The 16,934-nt window shown below is 46.0% G+C and overlaps 2 protein-coding genes across 2 annotated transcripts; one reads left to right on the top strand and one right to left on the bottom strand.

Annotated features, from left to right (window-relative positions):
- Positions 1-1,460: 1,460 nt before the first annotated feature.
- On the bottom strand, positions 1,461-3,651 carry foxh1 (forkhead box H1). The gene is made up of 3 exons (XM_086102324.1): positions 3,205-3,651; positions 2,681-2,785; positions 1,461-2,429 (listed from the first exon to the last, which is right to left on the bottom strand). The coding sequence occupies exons 1-3, from the start codon at positions 3,649-3,651 to the stop codon at positions 1,461-1,463; spliced, it is 1,521 nt and encodes a 506-aa protein (XP_085958450.1).
- Positions 3,652-7,301: 3,650 nt separating this feature from the next.
- Positions 7,302-16,750, top strand: ppp1r16a (protein phosphatase 1, regulatory subunit 16A). The gene is made up of 11 exons (XM_086102647.1): positions 7,302-7,440; positions 11,443-12,390; positions 12,618-12,688; positions 13,146-13,291; positions 13,523-13,626; positions 13,741-13,865; positions 14,028-14,153; positions 14,243-14,318; positions 14,395-14,524; positions 14,613-14,766; positions 15,624-16,750. The coding sequence occupies exons 2-11, from the start codon at positions 12,147-12,149 to the stop codon at positions 16,125-16,127; spliced, it is 1,680 nt and encodes a 559-aa protein (XP_085958773.1). The 5' UTR covers positions 7,302-7,440; positions 11,443-12,146; the 3' UTR covers positions 16,128-16,750.
- Positions 16,751-16,934: the final 184 nt, after the last annotated feature.

Genomic DNA, 16,934 nt, shown 5'->3' with positions numbered 1-16,934 from the left:
CCCTCCTCCCTTTTTTGGGTGAGGAATGATGCAGGGGGGGGGGGGCATGGTGAAGGGAGTGCTGGCATGCGTAGGCTGCTGATAAAGAGATAGCGACCACTGCGGAGGAAGCAGCAGGAGGTTGACGGCTGCTGGATTTTGGATGTAAATCAGATGGCTTCTTCGCGCTCACTGCAAATTCCAATTCGGAGCCCGTGCATGGTTGATCAAAGATAACTTCCTTGTTTAGGGATCTCAATTCCTGTGCTCAAACACCATCTGTGGGGCGATGAAGATTGGAGACATGACCCCCCCCCCCCCCCCCTTTGAGCCTTCCCAGAATTATCTCCTTTAGTTTATCAGCTCAACGCTTGCAAGAGCTGCGGTCTCATTGACACCAGACATGACTAATTCAAGCCTGAGCAACTATCAAAAGAAGGTTCTGTAAAACGGAGATGCCGAGATATTATGTTTTTTTTAAATTAAACTGAATGGAAGAAAGAATCTCTTGCAAGAAAAGTCAAATCAGTTTGACTTTGACATACTTAAAAGCTTTAAAGGATGAAGTACCACCTCAGTGTATTTTACACAAATTACATCGAAATTCCAATTCAGAGGACATTTACACACTTAATATGGGGAGGAAACCGTGTATTTTCCAACAACACTGAACATAACATTTGGACTAAAACAGCATTTATTAGATACAGTGTAACATTCCTTAAACAGTTCAACCTCGGAGACAACCTTGAGGCTAAAGGATGTCTTTTTTTTTTTAAGGACAAAAATATTCACCCGTCATCGCAGTTTGACATTTATAGTTTTGATAGACAATCACGACTTCAAAAGAGTGCAAATTAAACCACAGTGCAGGGTCCACATTGCCGACAGTATAAAAACACGAGGTAGAGGTCCAATGGTGGAAAAAAATACATTATATATACAGTATATATATATATATATATATATATATATAATATATATATATATAATTTTTTTAAAGTCCAACCTGAGCAATATTTACTTTACAGTAATGCAGTGTGAATGTCGATAATCAGGCCCTTCTGCGCCTTCAATGCGCTATCAAAGCAGTTTAAATTGAATGTCGAAAATGAGTTTGTAACGCCAGAAGGTTTTAGTATATGCCCCATTTACTGCCCTGCCCTCAAACAATTGTAAAAATTCAGTACAAAACACATTCTGCTCTCCAGGAAAGACAATCTTTAAAAAAAACTGAGCGAGTAAGGCCGGCAGTGCGGTGATAAATAAGCTTTATGTGGGCGTATGCAAATTGTTCTCCTTGTAGGATTGAGGTAGATACATTTGGTTGTACAATATGAGGTAGTTTTTTTCAGTGGTGAGTTAAAAGGTGGGGGGTTTGTTTGTTTGTTTTTGTTTGCACCCGTTACTCAAACAGAAATGTCAATTGTTGTTCGCATGCACTAAAGTGACAGTTTAAAAGAGTCAATAGCTCAAAGGAGTTAATACGGAGCGTATCGGTTTAGGGCCGACCCATTCTGCAGTGCGTAATGACTGGCTGGTTGGTGGTGCGTGTTTTGACTGGGTGGCAGGAGTGCGTCAAACACACTCTTATTTGGTGGCACGGACTGCAGCATGTTGTCCAAGTCCATGATGAGCGGAGGAGGGGGTTGGACGGAAACCCGTCCGCTGGGGAGGATGGGCCAGTACGTGTGGCTCAGAAAGTGACCCGGCCCCACAGGAGAGCTCCCGTAGCCGTAAAGAGGAAGTCCACCATGTAGGGGCATGAGAGACCCACCGTTGAACCTCATGCTTGGCGGCGCCACCGCATTGGGTGGGGCGTATTTGGCATAGGAGGTGGGCAGCTCCCAAGGGGCTGCAATTGCATCCCGCCGCGCCGACTTATGGAGCGGAGCTTTATATTCCTCATAGCTGCCCGATCCCGCTTGACCATCAGGGGGGAGACGCTTCCCCTTCCAGTCTTCTTCAGAGGAAGAGGAGGTAGTGGAAGCCGGGCTAGCCGAGCTAGCGGAAACACTGCGGGCAGAGGAGGCGTAACGGGGTCGCGGAGGGGGCGACAACTGGGGGCGCTCAATCTCACCCCAACAGTCTCTCATGCCCACATCCACGACCCCCGAGCCACTAGTGGGACGGAGGCTGTGGAGCAAGGAGTCGATAGCGAAGGATGAGTCCAGCTTGGGTCGGAATAAGTCGTCTTGCGCTGGGGAGAGGTTCCCGGATCGCATGGGAGGGAGGCTGGTCACGGGGTCACCGGGAGGCGGCAGCGGCGGCGGCTCGAATTCTGGCTTGTGTCCCTGCAGGATGTAAGGGGCCAGATCCTGCGCAAAGATGGTCTCATCCTGGCGGGACACGGCCGTGTTCTGCCTCTTTAGGAGCTCCAAAGGAACGCAGCTCAGCTCCACGGCCCAGAAGTTCCCTTTGCCCTGCGGCTTGTTGGGATCTTTTAACACCTGCGGGTGGAAGCATGCGTAGAAAATGATTATTCAGAGTTGAGTACTGCCACAAGAAGTAGAAATGTGCAAATAGAAGCGCCGCATATGCAGTTTGGCCCAAAACTATCCAGACCCGCGCTGACCTACTGTATGTTGTCAACGATCCGAGTTAATTCGCATTGTCGATCGGTCGTGTTCAAGTGATGAATGTCAAAATATCATTCATTCGCTGAACTTCTTTCACCGCCAATCTATGTCACCATACAAACCTTAACAAAACAGTCGTATGAGGAAAGGTTATGTCGCACAGAATCCCTCCATCCTTTGTAATTCCCCTTAAAGAACGGGAAGAGGGTGCTGATCTCCTTCAGGATCTGGAACCACAACAACAAAACAAATCACTGTACAAGTTCGCGTTGATTCACAAAAAGCTGAAATGAAATGTCCTGTCGAGGCTCATGTACCGTACTGTATCTAATCATATTTGTGATACAGATCACTATGTGCGCTTTCTCTGTAGCACAAGCTTATCACAGCAAGCCCAATACTGTGATGGCATGGCTGCCAGTCACTCAGCTGTCAATTAGCTTTGCTGTGTGTGTGTGTGTTTTTTTTTAAACATTCACACGAAACCTATCGTATAGGCAACGACGACGATATCTTGTTGACTTGAAGAAATGTCCTCTTTGAATGTGTTGTCCGAGTTCATGACTTCCAATGTCAAACAGGTCCGTGCGTAAAACAACACCCAAAGCGACATTGCGTGCATTTGCAGTTTTGTATTCCACTCTACCTCCGCTAAAGTTAACTTCTTCTCCGGAGAGCGTTGAATCACCATGGCAATCATTGCCAGGTACGAGTATGGTGGTTTGGGGTAGCGCTGATAATTCTTCTTCTTGCCACCTCTTGCGCCGGTCGTCTCCCGCTCAGCGCTCCACGCGTGCCGGGGAACAGTTTCGAGTTCGGGCTCGGCATCGCGAGCGTTCCCGCACGACGGCAGCGGTGCCGAGAGTTTCTCCATCAATGCGTTGCCGACGCGACCCCGCGGGTGCGCGACTGCGGGCTCCTCCGAGCTCGGCGGCGGGTGCTGGTTGCTCCGGTGCCGGACCGCTGAGCTCCGCGCTACGTGGCCGGGTGGACAACTTTGCCGCGGGTCCCAGCTCAAGTCGAGCTGGTGGTCTCCGAGTTGGGAGAGAGCGGGCGGTGCCATCAGGTCGTGCCCCGGCCAGCGCTTTGTCATGCTGATGGTTCCGGCGCGTTCGGACAGGAGGACGGAGAGGTCGAGAGAGAGAAAGAGTGGGGGGTTGGGGGAGGGCGGGCCAAGAGTCGGTCCTTAACTTGTGGCAGACTGCTGGCTCCAGGCCGACTATTTGAAGAGCAAACAATTAACAGTTTCATGTAAATCCCGCTGCGTAATCGAGAAGAGAATGACGCGTTATCTGGGAGCAGGATGACTGATCGCCGCAGGGGGGGGGCGGGCAGGGACTTGTGTGTGCGACAGTAAACCTGCGAATTACCTTCATGATACTATCAGTTCACCGCTTTAACGCGCTGATGCGGAGTTTGTTCTGGAGACGCTGCGGAACTGAACGATTTACGCACGAGCGTTTGCGCTTTGTCAGGGAAGACGTGAAGATCAAATATTGAAAAGGGACGTTCATCAGCAGTAAACTACAATCATCGATCAGTATGAGGTGATACTGCGGCCTCTGTAAAGGAGGAGCAAAGGGGGGGGGGGGGCTGGGTTACCAGTTACAGGTGGTAATTTCGATTGAGCCTTACGCGCAATCAACAACTTCTTGCAGGCAATATACAAAAGGAATCTCTCATTTATAATTATTGCATAGCTAACTCTGACACCATTCGTCCTATTTTGCAAGCAGTTGCTTTGGGAGATTGTTGCAGTCTATTGTCAGTTAAATTCACCCCGGAGCACCCATTCAATACATTGCATGTTCGAAATTGGATCATGAAATGCAATGACATTGAAGAAGGAAAACTTGCGCGCCTCACTGCAAGGCTCCGGTTTCCAGAGATGGTGCTCACCATGCATTGGACTTCTGGGGGGGGGGGGGGGGGGGGACTTTGCAGGACCCCCTTCGCCCCAGAATGTGGCGAGTTTCGGGAATGCGCGTCTTTTCTTCCAATTAACGGTGTGCTAATGTGCCAACTCTTGCTTCGCAGCAAGACAGTGAAAACAAGTTGGATTAGGAGAAACCCCGTTGGTCACTGACGATCCCCCCCCCCCCCGCCCCCCCCCCCCCCCCAAAAGCCGCTTACTTAGCATGTGAGTAGATTCGGGGGCCATTCAACACCATTTGTGGGTTTTGTTTGGCTGACAAGCTGCGAAGTGTCTTCGATAGGCAGGACATTCACACCTTGGACAAGAACAAACTTGTAGTTGTTTGCGAAAAAACCCCAAATATTCTCTTGCAAAAGTCATGAATCAACAAAGCCGTAATATCCTCTGCTAGTTCTCACGCTGAGCGGTCTGTATCACTTTTTATTATGCCTATTATTAAAGGATGGACTAATGGGAACGTCATATATGAGGCTGTTAAGAAACAATGGAAGAAAGTAAACATCCACGACTTTCTTTTTTGGAAACTGGCTATCGATTCAAATAGTTATGGTCACAGGACATAATGACAAAACTAAATTCAGAAACATTTCTAGTACTGGCCCACATTAGAAATGGCACTTGGCCTGGATTTATTTCCCGAAAGTGGCAAAAGTGGTCTTTACCTTTACTTATTTTAAACATTCGTGATACTAACCCTACAATGCAAATAGCTAATATTGACACTCCATCCCAGTTGTAGTATTTTTTTTCATACTTGTAATTATAAACTCTCGACCAATCAAACAGCTGACAATCCCACTTTTGACAAGTGGTTGTTCAAAATGTCCAACTTTAAATCCTGTGAAATGAAAATACTGTTCATGATATATACGAATTATGTTTAGTGTTTTTTTTTCTTTTTCCCAGCCCAACAATTGCACATGGTGCTAACCTTTTTCAAACACTTTCCTGTGTTGACCCCACTTTAGTACCCAATTGGCAACACCGACATTTGGCATGCGGTTACTGATGTAAAATATTCTTCGACTGGCCCAATCTTGTCTCTCATAGTAAATATTTACCTGTTTTTTTTGTGTGTCAGCAGTTATTTTATTCAAACGTGTAATTTTAGATGCCAAAGTTTGGCTCGTCATTCATGTTGTATTTCCGAAATGACTTGATCCCACTTTAAAGCCCTCAAAAGCTGGGGCCAAATTTTTACTTTAGTGGTTTGTAAGCATGCTGCACGAGATGTTATATTTCAGTTCAATTTCTTCAAATTTTGATACTCATCTAATGGATTTGATGCACAGCATTTTGTGTCACATTGAAATCAAACATGTGCAGGCGACACGCACAACCGTTCACTCGGCGCAATTTGCATACATAAAGTGCTCAGTGATTTAAATACAAACTGTCGATCGACCTCTTCCTGTGTGCTGGAGTGTCGTCTAATAGGTTTGGCCTGGATTAGTAAACTATGGTGGAGAAGAATGGCAAACCATATGAATGGGAAAGCGGCTATTTTCTAGAGCAACACTGTTCACTGATTGTGTCTGGACAAATCCCCTTAAAGCTGCCCAGGGATGCACCCTGCCCATCCCAAGATGAGAAATGAAGTGAAGGCCTTCGGTGGCAGGGACATTTCTCATTACTTGAGGTGTGGGAACATTGTATTGGTCCATCTCATTTTGACTGAAAGATTTTTTTTTTCATGTAAAAGGTTTCTTACTTCCTCTATTGCAGCGACTCTAACTTTTACACCAAGTACTACCAAATAAATGCTCTCTGTTCATACCGAAGTACAACCATCATGAACAATATTAAAATACAGAAGCATAGTAGGCCTAAGCCTTCATCCAAAAATCAGGATGATGTTTTATTTCTAAAAACGTCTATTTCACATCATTATATGTCAGTGTAACATAATGAGTTGTTTGAACAAACACCGTGCTTGAATAGAGTAAAAAATATACGCCGTGATTCAATTAAAAAGTATTGCATACAAGATGAAAATTGCACTTGAATATTTGTTTCAAACAAACCGTTAAATGCAAAGTATAGTCTTAACCGCACTTAGGCAGTGATGCTTTTGCTTACCACTAGAGGAAGTCCGTGTACCACAAGCGACTCATGGTACTTCTAACCACACTTCGAATCCCTGCTAGATTAGAATGTATTACTTGTTGATGCATCATATCCTGCCTCTATTGTGCTTGCAACATGAAAAACGTTTTTTCAAAAGGCAATGAAAGATCATAATCAGAGTTAAAAGATTTAAAAAGGATCGTTACATGAGGGGCAAGGTCCGGAAATGGAGGTTCAAGTAGAAGCTTGTACCGGTAAATGCGACAATACTCTGAACCGTATGACACCTGTTCTGCTGGAGTCAGTTGTTTGCTTCAAACCCTTTGTTGTTGGATGAGAGTAGTAGATCTTCTATTCATGCATTGGAAAATGTATGAGCAAAAAATGAAGTGTATAAAGATCACGTATTTTGCATGTACGTACTGTATGTATTTTGTCATACGTCTGTATTTTTTTTAACTGATTGTTCCTTTGACATAGTTGAGTCAGTGTCATATTGTCACCGTCCTTACCCAATCTTACCAATGTATACCGCTGTTCATTTATGTTAAATTCGAAATGGTTTTGTTTCCACGTTAACAAGTGTTGATGCTGTCGACTTGGAGCGTCATCAGGACCCCAAGACGCACACGTTTATTTAGATGCACACTATTATTTATTATTATAATAATTATTATTGTTTTTATTCTTGATGATGATGCTGTATGTGTGGCGTTGTCGCCCTCTAGCGGAGTTGAAGAGCAGGAGGAGAGCTTGCCAGAGTGGTTGTTATGGTGAAGCATTTCCCTGGAGGGGCCGGCCGTGGCAGGAGCAGCAGGCAACAGCTGACTGACTCAATTGCACCGGAGCCCTCCTCCACGCACACGGCCAACGGCGCAGGTAAGAAACCTTGTTGTTTTGAATTCTGCATTTTACCTTTACAAAATAATATACTGCACGCAGTGGTTAGACCGTTCATGGAATGACGTCCCCGTTAGTTGTGCGCCCGACATCGCTGCTGAAAAGCAAAGCGAAGCTGCCGCTCGCGGATGCTAACACGGAAGAAGAATAAGGGAAAGTAGACTCGAGCGAAACTCAGCGGGCGTTCGAAAATCGGCCCGAGGGAAACCACAGAACACTCGCTGGTTTTACGCGCTCGCGGTGTCGTTGGATGATCGAAGTCGAGCAAGTTGAACGAACCGCCAACTTTACCTGCCTGATGAGCACCTGTTGAAGCGAGCTGAGCTATTCGGCTCCTTCCATCCGTCATATGTCGCTACTGTCAATTCTTGTATCCATTTATTTCTTCATGCACTAATGTTACAAATGGTCAGCGATCATCATGGCCATTGTTTCATGTTATCATGTCAACTAATTTTACTTCTGCCATGATATTGAACATCACCATGAAAAGTAAAAGTAATGAATTGTACTATAAATAGAGTAGCCTATAATAAAAACATCCCTGAAATCGGATTGATATTGATGCGTTTTTAAGAAATGAACAAGACACTAAGTGTGCATTCATCTTCTTTTATTTCATTTTCGAGGAAAAGTCACTTTCAGGAAGCCGGTATCGGGCTGGATCACAGAGGTGAATATTTTGCCTCGGGGTTCAAATAAGCTTCGTGTAGTTCTGTCGGAATTGGGCGTGTCACTCTGAAAAGGGCTCGACAGAGGCCCGACCTCACACACATTTTAGTTCGGTTAAATATAATCAATGTTTGCATTCTTGTCCATCCAGTTTTGCAAGCTCTAAATCATATGTACACTACCTATTCTTGTTCAGGTATGTACAGTACACTACATACAGGTCCAACATTTGCCTATTTCACCAGTATACAAATGAAATGAAGCTTAGCAGGCAGACTTTAGTTGACACGTGCACACCCAGCAGCAGCATTTATGGTGTCAGAACTTGGAGGAAATCGAGTAAAGGTCAGGTGACATTTCAACAATGTATTGAAGTTAGTGGACCTTGGTCTGCTTCGATCGTATGACTAAAGCATAACTGGTGCATTGTCATTTCACATGAACAATATTTTATCTTTTTGTGACGACTTTTTATTGAAGCTTTAAGAAAGCAGTGTTGCAACACGGCATTATATATTGGTCGGGTTTTTTTTTAACTGAACAGAGTATCAGGTGGAGTGATGGAGGAGGATTTTATGTGTGCAATTTATCTACAATATTAAATCACACTATCCACATATTCACATTATACTGAATACAATTATACAATGTTTTAATAAATTTGTAAATCAGAGATGCAAGTAAACCTTTCCAAAATATTTTGAAATCGTTTTTTATTTCTTGAGTAAATCAAGTTTCATAACAATAATAAACGGAATAAAATAACAAATACGGGGTTATCAGCAACATGTGGCCATTTTTTTCTGAAACATCACAGCTATTAATTGCAGGCATGGTAAAGTCTATATTGCGCAGGCTTTTATAGGTCAAACTTAAAAAACAAAAATCAAAATGGGGGGAAAAAAGCAGATGTGTGAGGAGAAAAGTGAAAACATGTTTGAAACCAGCGTCAAAAATATGTTTAAGGACACCTCCATGTCCCGTTCAATTTTCTGTAACCTATCTTTTGAAATTGTTCCGATGACATTCGCCAAACCTTTAGCCCACGCTGCTGACTCCCACAAACATGGTGCGTGATGATTTGGCAAGCAGATTAGCTCACTTGGCGTCCGCCAGAGGGTCATTCAAGAATCATCGGCACTGAACTCAGCTTTGTTTCATCGAACAGCTCAGCTGCGGCGGGCACAATGCCCGTGCCGCGCCATTTCGTCATGAAAACGACCACCCGCATACTCCCGAATGTTGCCACATTTTAGGCCCGAGCCAACCTGGGATTTAAGCGGGGCTTTGTTCCTGTGAGTTTTGCTCCCGCCCGCTTGATGAATGCTTCAGCGGCGTGTTCGTGTGTTTCATAGGGCTCTATTCATCGCCCTGGTTGAATGAAAGTGTATGTGTCAGAGCAGCTCTGGACTGCCCTTCCTGTTAAGTCGTGAGGTGGAAAAAGTCCACAAATGTCAGATTGACCCAGGAATATTTCAGCAGGCGCTGGATATTTCTTCATATTTCTCCGTGTGTGTGTGTGTGTGTGTGTGTGTGTGTGTTTGTGTTCCATTCGACACTAGCGGTTTGTACAATATCAGTGATTTAGCACGTTCCCTTTTATCATATCAGTCCACAAAGTCAAACAGCCAGAACTCAGTGTTGCCCATCAGTCAAAACCTTTTTTACTTAAGCGTATGAGATCGGAATTTGTCCATGCAAAACCTGTCTACGAAGTTAAAAGACCCTTTCACAGATTTTTCAAGAAACAGGAACACAAATCCTGCATTGGGTGCTTACATTGGAGGGTTTGTCTGTTATTTTCCGGACATAAAAGCAAATACTAAACTCTAATTTGTTTGATTGTACCGGTTAACTATAAGTATCTTATCTGAAAGTTATCGTACTCACTTGGGATCCGCCGATTATTCATTTATTTATTTTTGCGCCATCGTCGTCCAGGATGCAAAATGTGTACAATTCAACACCTTTGAATAGGCCTAATCACGATGGACACCTATTGAAGGCAGGCAGTGGCCCATCAAACACCAACACTGATAAGTCGTCTAATATACCCGCATATCGACACGTATGATCAGCCGCAGCGGGCTTCGAACGGTATCAAATAGAAGACTTCTGCCTCAGGCTGCTTTTGGAAGCGTAATTAGTCTCTTATCAGGGAGATTCTTGAGTTCCTTGGCTGACTTCATCTTGTTCGACTTGTTTGCCAGATCCCATTTGGACCTGAAGCAGACAGAAAATGCACTGCGTGGGCGCAGTGCATTTCTTTTAATGTTGTCAAAGTGTTTTTATTTTTTGTAATCATCATGAATACCAGCCTGTAAGACATTTTCCATTGCAAAATCAATGATTTCTCAGGCCAATCGGTGGTTTTGTTGAGTGCACTTCAGTTTTAACTTCAATTGTGTGTGGAATTACAGCTCTTAACACCGCGGTTAACGTTCCTGTGGGGATTTACCTCGTTTCTCCAATCCCTTCATCCTTTCAAACCCTTTTCAAATGACGCATATGATGTTGTTTTTCATCGGCTAACCGCATCCGAGTTTCCCTCTCAGTCTGACAGACCTCCGATTCACCGTCGACGTGGAAATTGCGGCACTTACCGCACCTGTACGAAGAGCATGTTTTTTCTATTACAAATGGAAAAAACATTGGTCTGAGGGGGATTGTGTTTTTTGCTGGAGGCCCGCCGGCCCAGGGCGGCGTGTTAAGCTGTTGCCTCAATCTAAGGAACTCCTGACGCGTAGAAACAAAGTTGCCACCCCCCAAAATAGTCTGACAAAGTTGTAAAGGAGAAAATGACAAACATTGGTTGGTGTCATGCCAAGGTTGGCCCTTTAATCCCCATCCTGTGGAGGAGGCCCTGGCCGTCACTCTCTATTTCGTGTGCCTGGTGCTGACCTTCCTCTGGGCGCTCGCAGACCTGCGTCTAAATCATTTATGTGTCACTGAGAAAGCGCCAAGTGTGCGTGTAGACGTTGCCCAGTGTGTTCCGCTAATGAGATCTTGCTTGAAGCATGCCAGGCTACGATGTTGCCCTGTCTCATGTCCTCGACCGTGTTCCGTCCACCTCACCTATATCTCACCTTGCGTTTATGCCCAACGCCTGAAAAGTTGGGCCGCGAGGTGCGTCAATCATTAATGGCGAGTGTCCCGCCGTCTCGGGTTTCTTTCAGGAGATGAGTGGCAGAGGGGAGGGAGTTACCGGTACTCGCAGGAGCTCAAGAGTTAACGGTTACAAGTGTAGGACAGAGCTGCTTGTACATTGTACTGAAACATGTTCAATAAATCAAGTGTCCCTTCCCACAGTTGCCGCCAGAAGACTTGCGTGGCCCAACCCGGTTCCCTGAAGGCCCGGCCAGAAAGTTACCGGCTGGAACGCAATCTGCGGTGACTTTTGAATCATCGCCAGTCACCGCCCCAAAATCTTTGGAGAGCACCGCAAGCATCAACTGCTGCTGACACGGTGCCAGTGTTTGAATAGCAGCTACTTGGATCTACAAGAGGTTTTTAGAGACGATCCCCTTCGAGACGATCCCTTAGTTTGGACCCGCGTCTGGAAATCAATCAACACCAATATGAATGACAACATCTAACCGCATAGGAAATTGGACTTTCAACGGTGGATCATTGACCAAGCATCACACCGATGGCATGGAGAGCAGGAATGACGATTGGTTGCAATCCTCAGCTTGACTGCTTTTGGGTTTTGACCCATTTTTCATTTTTCCTGTCATGATAGAACTTCGGGTGTGAAAGATGGCAAAGAGGCATTGCGGTCATTCTACGTGTTGCTCCTTCCTGCAACCACGGCGATATCTGTCATCTGATCCCCCTACTTAAGTTTGAATCGGTGGATGTACGTCCTTTTTTTGGGGGGCGGGGGGGCTTTATTTTTGTAGATGCATTCCTGCACCCTCGCAATGTCATAACAGACTTATTTGGAAGCATACAGCCTTCACAACACTTGAACTAAAGGAGGCAGACTCATCGAGTGACTGCGTTGTGGCATCATGGCTGCGGATCACAGCGAGTTACTGGCTGAGATGTCCACCATCGGCCGTCTGAGTGCCACCGAACGCCTCAAACACGCCCAGAGGCGGCGTGCTCAACAACTGAAGGCGTGGGCCCAGGTGGAGAAGGATTCGGCCCGAGGCGCTAAAGCCAAAGCAGATAAGAAGCAGCGTTCAAGAAAAGTGACCTTCCCCAGCGCCATCACCCTTCTTGATGCAGCTGCACGCAATGACCTGGATGAGGGTAGGTGCCTTACTTTGGTAGGAAGATAAGGAAGATATTCACGTATAGTTGACGCTCACCATCTTTCAATGTCCTTTGTCCGGTGCGGGATCAAAGCTAAGAATAGAGGCGAATCCTTTAAGTGCATTGTTAGCTTGCCCACTGACACGCATGTCTATATATGGAAGCAAGACTTCTGCAATGCATTTCATGGAAGGTTTATGGCTCTACTTGTGGATGCCACCTAGTGAGGGAGCTGCTCAACAGCGGCGTGAGCCCCGATCTGGTCAACGAAGACGGACTGACTGCCCTCCATCAGGTAAACACGGGACTTACGATCACTTGGGTCACTTTGGGTCTGCGCGAGCTATTTAAAATTCCCCAATGGAATCTTTAAGTGGGATTCGGGTTCATTTGTACTATCACGACGACTGCAGCCCACGCATGTTTTCTAAACAAAAATCTGAAGGTTGAACAGTTCAACAATGCGCAGCGTTATTCATCCGCTCTTCGGTTTCTGTCTGGCACTGCTCGTCTGTATTTGGTCTAAGCCTTCACTTATCGTCATGATGCAGACGCAATGACTTTTTCCCAGGGTTTTAACTTTAAGGGGAGCATTCATTTCCTGAACAATTCCAGTCGGATTACAAGCGCAAGGCCATAAAAGTCCTGTTTTGGCCGGCGAGCTCCCTCTGAGAAAAGCACGTTGCCACTATTGTTGTTTTCCCTCCTGAGAATTTGCTTCATGCAAATGTCCACCTGTCCTGTCCTGCCAGTGCTGCATTGATGACTTTGTGGGCGTGGTGCAGTGCCTGCTGGACGCCGGCGCCAGCGTCAATGCCTGCGACAGTGAGCTGTGGACACCGTTGCACGCTGCTGCCACCTGTGGGCACACCGGCCTGGTGCAGCTCCTTATTCAGGCGTGAGTTGACCCGAAGAACATTTTCTCCTGCTCTAAGTTAATCTTCCTGGTTCCATTGTTGTTTTGGACCAGACTACTTACTGGTGGAGAGCTCTCAAAGTTAGCCCTAACATAAATCCTAGTAAGGCTTCATTCCGGTTTACATCCGGAGGCTTTTCAAATATGTTAACTTAGGAGTCATTGCGCTCTCAACCATTTCTTCTTCCGTTTTTGTGTGTACGGTACTTGCAGTGGGGCCGACCTGATGGCCGTCAATACGGATGGAAACATGCCCTATGACCTCTGTGAGGATGAGGCCACTCTTGAGCTCTTGGAGATGGTCATGGCTGAACAGGGTCAGAGAGATGGTTCAAATAATATACCACCTCCATTTACAATATTTTGACATTTGACTGATGGCTAAAAGCATCATTGAGCAGCAAAAGTCAAAATTGAGTCTGTTTGTGCAGGAATAACACAGGCCCGCATAGATGAGTGCAGAGGCGCGAAAGAGGCGGCGATGCTTGCTGACATCCGAGCTCTCGTTTGCGACGGAGCCGACTTGAACAGTCAGGATGATCGCGGGATAACACTGGTGAGAATTTTTCTTCCTAAACTGCAAATATTGTCCTATTTTCTCTCCAAAGCGCGGTTCTCCACGTTATGATGAAATAAGACAAATCATTTCATCAGTGAAATTTGCTTGATATTGCTACTTGCGTTTGCTATATCTTTGTGGATTCTGTTGTGCCGCTAGCTGCATATAGCGTCCGCCAATGGATACCTGTCTGTGGCTGACCTACTGCTGGAGCACAAGGCTCAGGTGGAGGTCAAGGACTGTGATGGGTGGACGCCATTGCATGCTGCCTCCTGCTGGGGACAAGTCAGTACTGCAGTCTCCCAACCTTCCTATTCGAACTCGCTCAAAACAGTGCGCAGGAGGAAATAATGCTGTCTGTGTCTGCATCATAGATCCAAATGGTGGAGCTGCTGGTGGGTCATGAAGCCAGTTTAGACACAAAGTCCATCCTGGAAGAGACTCCCCTGGGCATGTTTTGTTGTTGTTAAATGTAAAACATTATTTTCATACTTCTACGACTAATAATACCTGAATGTTTTCAAAGATGTGTGCATCGATGAGGAGGTCAGAGCGAAACTAATGGACCTCAAGCACAAACATGACGCCATCATGAAGAGTCAGGACCGTCACAAAGGCGCCTTGCAAAAGCGAGCTTCCAGTACTGGCAGCAGAGGGTAAAATCGGATGTTGGGCTCACCGATCGTGATGAAGGAAAGACGTGGGATTAGATTTGATATGCTTCTGTCTCGTTTGTCCGTACAGGAAAGTGGTGCGTCGCGTCAGTGTGAACGAGCGCTCCAACCTGTACAGGCGGGAGCATCACAAAGAGGCCATGGTGTGGCAGGAGAGGGGCCGCCAGCCCGAACCACAAGATGATGATGAGGACCGTCTGACTGACAATGAACTTCATCAGCATGTGAGCAACTCCAGAAAAAAAAACTGTCTTGTCGCTGAAATTGAAAAGCAATTGAAGAAGCCGTTTCAAAAATGGAATTTGTGGGTTCACTCGGATGGTGTTCCAGGAAAATAATGATCACCTGCTCAGTCACGTCTGGGGCCTTTTCTCACTGCCTCCTTTGAGCTCTGCCGTTATTCACTTTTCTAAATCACCGGTATGATCCAATTTTTGGGCAACTGCAGCTGTCATCCCTATTTAGGGGGAAAAAATAAGATAAGATAAGAAAACCTTCATTAGTCTCGCAATGGAGAAATTCCCGATTCACAGCAGCAAAGTTATGAAAGGAAGAAGTAGAACAACAAAATATAGGAGCTGCTGGAAAGGCAGCCACTCACGCGGCGCCATTTTGAAGTCAAAATAACAAAAATAACACAACACAACACATAGGACACAGACAGTCGTGCGATCTTCACCACTTTTCTGCATACACTTTGTTGTCTGAAGCAGTTATAAATGAAAGAGGAGAGGATCAAAGTGTCCATTCACCAGTGGATCAGAGATGTCATGCTGAAAATGTGCACGTTTGCTACAAGCTAAGTTTTGAAAGCAAACGCGAAGCTATAGCGTCCATTGACGAAAAAAAGAAAAAAAAATTGGTTTGCCTATCGAATAATTTCACCCGGTCAGGCTACTCCCACCAGCGCAACATAAACAGAGTCCGCCCCTTCCTGACACCCCATTCTGCCTCTATTATTGTTCACAGTCACATTTATGATTATATTTATCAATTATTTTGAATTTATTCATAAAAATTGTATATTTAAGAACAGCACACGCAAACGTCAATAAATTGATTGATCCTTCCTTACATTTAGACTGGAGGTGACGCCTCATCACGTGCAGATGAGCCAGAAGCTACTCTCGGCAATAGTGTGTCCAGCTTCGGCAACGGAGGCGCATCAGTTTCTCTGGCTTCCTCCGTGCCCGGAGAGCAATGGAGCGGGGGAGGTCGCATGGAACGCAGCGCCTCTTACCATCTCAACGCAGCGTCGGGGCCCCTGGACGAAGAAGGCTCGGACTCTATGACTCGAGAAAAATCCCGCCAAACGTTGGCCGACCTAAAACGGCAGCGGGCGGCCGCCAAGCTCAATAAATGCCCAGCGCCTCCGCCACCTCTGACCCCACCCCTAGAAGAGGAGCCCCCCTCTGCCGCTGCGTCCGAGGTGGCAAGTCCTCCGGGGACACGCAGCGCAGAGACGGCAGCGTCCCCCAGCCAGGTGTTCTTCACACCAGCCAGCGGAGATCCTCCGCTCCTGAAACTGCGACCCCCGGAGGAGGACCAGTCGAGCAACAAGGAGCCTTGCTGTCGACTCATGTAGGGACGCCCAAGCCGGACCCTCCAAAGTGACGCGGATATTGCATGCATGCATGCTTGTCGTGAACACTCTTCATGCGCGTTTGTCACTTCGGCCACGTGACACAGCGCTCACAAGTGTTATCCTCACGCTTTCCTCCCCCGCTCATGATTTGACCGCATTGTCAATCACTTCTGCGCTCGTCCTGTTGTTCGCAAAAGCCATAGAATGATGTCAACTGAAACGGGATGATGAAATCATTTGCGATTGATCACTGTTGAAATCATGAGCTTTGAGTTGCACTTGCAGAAACTGCCCATTGGTATGACGGTACGTGTGCTAAGTTCCACTCACATTCGCAACTTTTTATGGTTGGGGGCTGACTTCATGATAGTTTTGTGATACGGTACAGTGTCACCATTCACACAAAGAGGTTTACAAGGACTGTTACCTTGCACGTTTCCTTTCAGTTTTTGAATCATACTCGAGTCTCTGTATTCATAGTTTTTAAGGGTGGCGTTTGTAAATGGTCTTTTTTCCTCAAATATATGAGTTCGTCTCGTATCATCACCACGAATGAGTCTAATCATTGTCAAATTCAGAAAATGCTTTCAACCGAGAAATGAATAAAACGCTTATTTTTCTGAGCACTGTAGGAGAGGTTTCATAACAATGATGATGACGTCTCAAAGGTTGTCTGACTTATCTACAGCCTGTGCAATCATCACCCAAGTTCACGTGCACAATCTGAAGTTATCCAAGGGCATGACATCAAAAATTCAGGCTTTGCAAAGATCATTCTAAATTGGGTGCAGCAAACGCTGCCGAAAA

This window comes from Hippocampus guttulatus, chromosome 21 (genome assembly GCF_054856545.1).
Source record: "Hippocampus guttulatus isolate MCC_2025c chromosome 21, RoL_Hgut_1.0, whole genome shotgun sequence".
Taxonomy (NCBI): Eukaryota; Metazoa; Chordata; class Actinopteri; order Syngnathiformes; family Syngnathidae; genus Hippocampus; species Hippocampus guttulatus.
The sequence above is the reverse complement of the archived record's forward strand: the minus strand, read 5'-3'. Positions and strand labels throughout refer to the sequence as shown.